General features: G+C 32.3%; 1 protein-coding gene across 1 annotated transcript; it reads left to right on the top strand.

The window, feature by feature from the left end:
- Positions 1–1,978: 1,978 nt before the first annotated feature.
- On the top strand, positions 1,979–3,722 carry LOC139892417 (myb-related protein 306-like). The gene is made up of 3 exons (XM_071875489.1): positions 1,979–2,267; positions 2,515–2,644; positions 2,868–3,722. The coding sequence occupies exons 1-3, from the start codon at positions 2,135–2,137 to the stop codon at positions 3,658–3,660; spliced, it is 1,056 nt and encodes a 351-aa protein (XP_071731590.1). The 5' UTR covers positions 1,979–2,134; the 3' UTR covers positions 3,661–3,722.
- Positions 3,723–4,010: the final 288 nt, after the last annotated feature.

Here is a 4,010-nt window from a genome sequence, read left to right as displayed (position 1 = left end):
ATATGATGCAAGTATACATTTGCATTCCCATTTTGTTTACATTCATTGGTTGAGCATAAGTTTTTTAAAATAGCAAAGATCCCTTGAAGTACATCATATGTACGCTCTAGGACCATTCCTGCACTTGCTTGAAATCTTGTAAACTTGGCTCGTTGTTCATCAGTCGGAGCTGTATACCCCTTGACTAGTGTTGTCTAATCTGAATATATGTTGTATGTCAAATAATGGTGACCATTTACATCAAATGTTGATGATGGGGCTATATCGTTTTTAAGCAAATCAAACAACGAAGAATGATTTAAGACATTTATATTAATGTTAGAATCAACGCTGCCAAAAAATGCATGAAATATCCACATATCATATAGAACAACCGCTTCAAGCATGATTTTAGGGTGATCAATCACCTCTTGTATATTGACATTTGCATGAACTCGGACAATTTTTTCATTCCCAATGTACACAAACAATACTATCAAGCATTCTCCTAAAACAATGTTTCTTTATGTGCGGCGAATACAACCGAGCTGAAAAAGACCCTAAAATCTGCCATAAGAGATGCACGAGCCACATGAACGCCATCATACGAGAGACAATCGCCCCTAACAAGCTAAAGCAGTGTACTAACCGAGTATCTCCATGTTTCAACTAAAAACCATAACCATTGTGGAAGAAATTAATTAACCATTAGTTTAGGCTTATAAAGGATCAATACTTTCTTCTATTCTGATGTGGGATGAGGTTTGTTACGAACTCCCCCACTTAAATTATTGATGTTCTCGTTAGGCTGAATCATAATTCCAAGATTATTCATGTCCACGGTTAATGTGAGATTTTTCTAAACTCATCATCATCGACAAAGTTTGCCTCACCATTCCTAACGATGTGTGGCTCTAATACCAACGGAAACGACCCTCAAATTGGATTGAAGAGATGTACGAGCCGCGTGTCGGTCACAACCCGAGAGACAATTGCTCCTCACAAGCTAAAGCAGTGGACTCACCGGGTATTTTCAGGTTTCAACTAAAAGCTATGGTGAAAAATATTAGTTAGCCACTAGTTTAAGCTTATAAAGGACCACTACAATTTTTTTATATCCGATGTGGGATGAGCGTTCTTACAACTGAGCAAATAATGCTTGCAGTCGGCTTTCTCAAGTATTTTGTACCATAGAGGTCGATTACAAACTTACAAAAATTATTTTGACAAGCATATCATGTTTTCGCCCCTTTCACGTTCTTCACAATATATATGCATTGCATGAATTATATCTTCATCTTGAGACGAATATTTGAGAAGAAAATTTAGATTTTCAAATATATATATTCTGTCTTATAATGTTTAAAATAGCGTTATGAGATAGTATGAATTTTGATAAGTTAATTATATGTGTTTATATAAAAAAAGAAAATAAAAAAATATACAACGGATCTATTGCAACATATGAATTTTGATAAGTTAATTATGTGTGTTTATATAACACTTCTTCTTCCCGGCGTTTATTAAATACCAACGCCTCACCTCAATTTTGTCATAAACGTTCCATTACAGATGTTTCTGGGGTGTTTTTCAAGCCACCTAGACATGGTTTTAATTACAAACGCTACATTATATATGGTCTTTTAGTGGATTAATTGCAATACATAACTACTATAATAATTCGATAGTTGTGGTTAATAGTATCACTATCGATTAACATATACTCTACAGTGTAATGTTTTAATTGTGTCATTATCTTAATTTCTCTCTTAATCTGCATGAAGCATACAGTTGACTTTTTGCAAACCATAGTAAATACATCTTGCTGTCTTCTTTTGACTCTTTGTTGAGGTTTTCATGAGAGAGTGAGAGACCATTTCTTTTTGCCTATTTTTCAACTCAATTCCTGCAGCTTTATTTCATACCTCTTTCTTATCTCTTTATTCACATCTATATATAGTCTACAACTTGAGTGGTGATCTTAACCCCAAGACTCTTGTTTTGCCACTTTTTTCATTATATAGTTGAGACAAATTCAAGAAACTTCTTAAAAACCACATCTCATATACAACAGCACCACTACTTATTAGTTATTACCCCTACAACAACAATAACTGAAAAAAGTTTTGATCTTGATCATCAACTGGCTGAATCAATGGGAAGACCACCTTGTTGTGATAAGATAGGTGTAAAAAAAGGGCCATGGACACCAGAAGAAGATATCAGTTTAGTCTCTTATATTCAACAAAATGGTCCTGGAAATTGGAGATCAGTTCCTACCAATACTGGTATATATATTATATATAAATCATTCAATTGAATTTCTTCACTTGCTAGATTTGATATTGGTTTGGTTTTGTTTCCAAAAGAAAAAAAAAATAATAATTGCTTTTTGGAGGTGGGTTGGTTAGATCATTAAATTAGGGTATTTATTATTTCTTGCATATATCATTCAAAGGTTTTAACTTTTTCTAAGGTTATTAGTATTGTGACACGGATTTCTAATTATTAATTTATATAATTTTGTGAATTTAGGTTTGCTTAGATGTAGTAAGAGTTGCAGATTGCGTTGGACTAATTATCTTCGACCCGGTATCAAACGTGGCAACTTCAGTGAGCAAGAAGAAAAGATGATTATCCATCTCCAAGCCCTTCTTGGCAATAGGTAAAAAAATATAATAACCTAAGACATAAAAAATATTGAAAAGTATAAAAATATTGTATTATTGATTATCTATTACAGTATATATTAATATTAAATTAACGATTACTCAATTATACAATTACACACGTTAATTAACGTCAGATTTAAAGGTTGTCGTTTAGTAAATACTTGTATGTCACAAAGTGTGATTAATTTATTTTATTCGTTTTTTATTATATGTCAGATGGGCAGCAATAGCTTCATATCTACCGCAAAGAACCGATAACGATATCAAGAATTATTGGAATACTCATCTAAAAAAGAAGCTTGAAAAACTAAATGAAATCTCAGACGACGAAAATCATCATCATCATCATCATCATAACCATCACCATCATCATAATCGTCGTTCAAAAAGGTGTCACTCATCAACATCATCATCATCATGTGATCAAACATCGATTTCAAAAGGTCAATGGGAAAGAAGGCTTCAAACTGATATCCATATGGCCAAACAAGCCCTTTGTGATGCCTTATCTCTTGACAACAAATCAATTAATTTACCCAAATCACCCCTATCAAATCAAACATCTTCATCATCTTATGCTTCAAGTGCCGAAAACATCGCAAAATTGCTTCCAAATTGGATGAATAGTTCCAAGAAATCGTCACAAACAAGCTCCGAAAGTGTTGAAACAACACAAACAACTCAATGTTCTTTGATCAACCAACAAGTGATGATCACAAGTCCTTTAAGTGAAGGTTATAATAACTCAATTCAATTTGGTTACATTAACAATAATAGTTTAATCCACAACAATATTCAAAAGAACAATAACTACTCGAATTATAGTAATTCGGATGTTTCACAATCGGTTTCTCCAGAAAGAAGCATGTTCTTAGATCATGAGAGTAAGCCAAAAATGGAAGATCAAATGCCTCCTCTTAGTTTATTAGAGAAATGGCTTTTTGATGAGGCTGCAACTCAAAGTGATCTTATGAATATGTCTTTAGAAGAAAGTGATGATTTCTTCTAACTTCTTATTCTCATACTTTTTTATGTTTTTGAGGGGTTTAGTAAATGTTTAATTTGTGTGTGTGTGTGTGTGTTTTTTTTTCTTTTTTTTTTCTTTTTTTTTTTTTTTTTTTTTTTTTTTTTTGCTCTCTTAAATTAGTTGAAACGAAATGTAAATTTAAGTGGTGTACTTAGGATAGTAATAAAAAAAATCTATATATGGGTGCGTATAGAGAGTAAAATAATGATACTCATTCTCACTTTTTTAGGAGGAAACAATGTGTAGCTCCTGTACAAAGGTGGGTATATTTGAAATATTACTGTAGTATGTTTAACAAATTGTTGCATTAGATTTTATGATTAATGGTATTA

This window comes from Rutidosis leptorrhynchoides, chromosome 2 (genome assembly GCF_046630445.1).
Source record: "Rutidosis leptorrhynchoides isolate AG116_Rl617_1_P2 chromosome 2, CSIRO_AGI_Rlap_v1, whole genome shotgun sequence".
Taxonomy (NCBI): Eukaryota; Viridiplantae; Streptophyta; class Magnoliopsida; order Asterales; family Asteraceae; genus Rutidosis; species Rutidosis leptorrhynchoides.
This window is presented reverse-complemented; position numbering and strand designations above follow the sequence as displayed.

Excerpts from the sequence above, each read along its gene's own strand:
- LOC139892417 (XM_071875489.1), top strand. The coding sequence starts at position 2,135 with ATGGGAAGACCACCTTGTTGTGATAAGATAGGTGTAAAAAAAGGGCCA. Across the intron at positions 2,268-2,514 it reads ATCAGTTCCTACCAATACTG|GTTTGCTTAGATGTAGTAAG; the intron begins GTATATATATTA and ends TTGTGAATTTAG. Across the intron at positions 2,645-2,867 it reads CAAGCCCTTCTTGGCAATAG|ATGGGCAGCAATAGCTTCAT; the intron begins GTAAAAAAATAT and ends ATTATATGTCAG.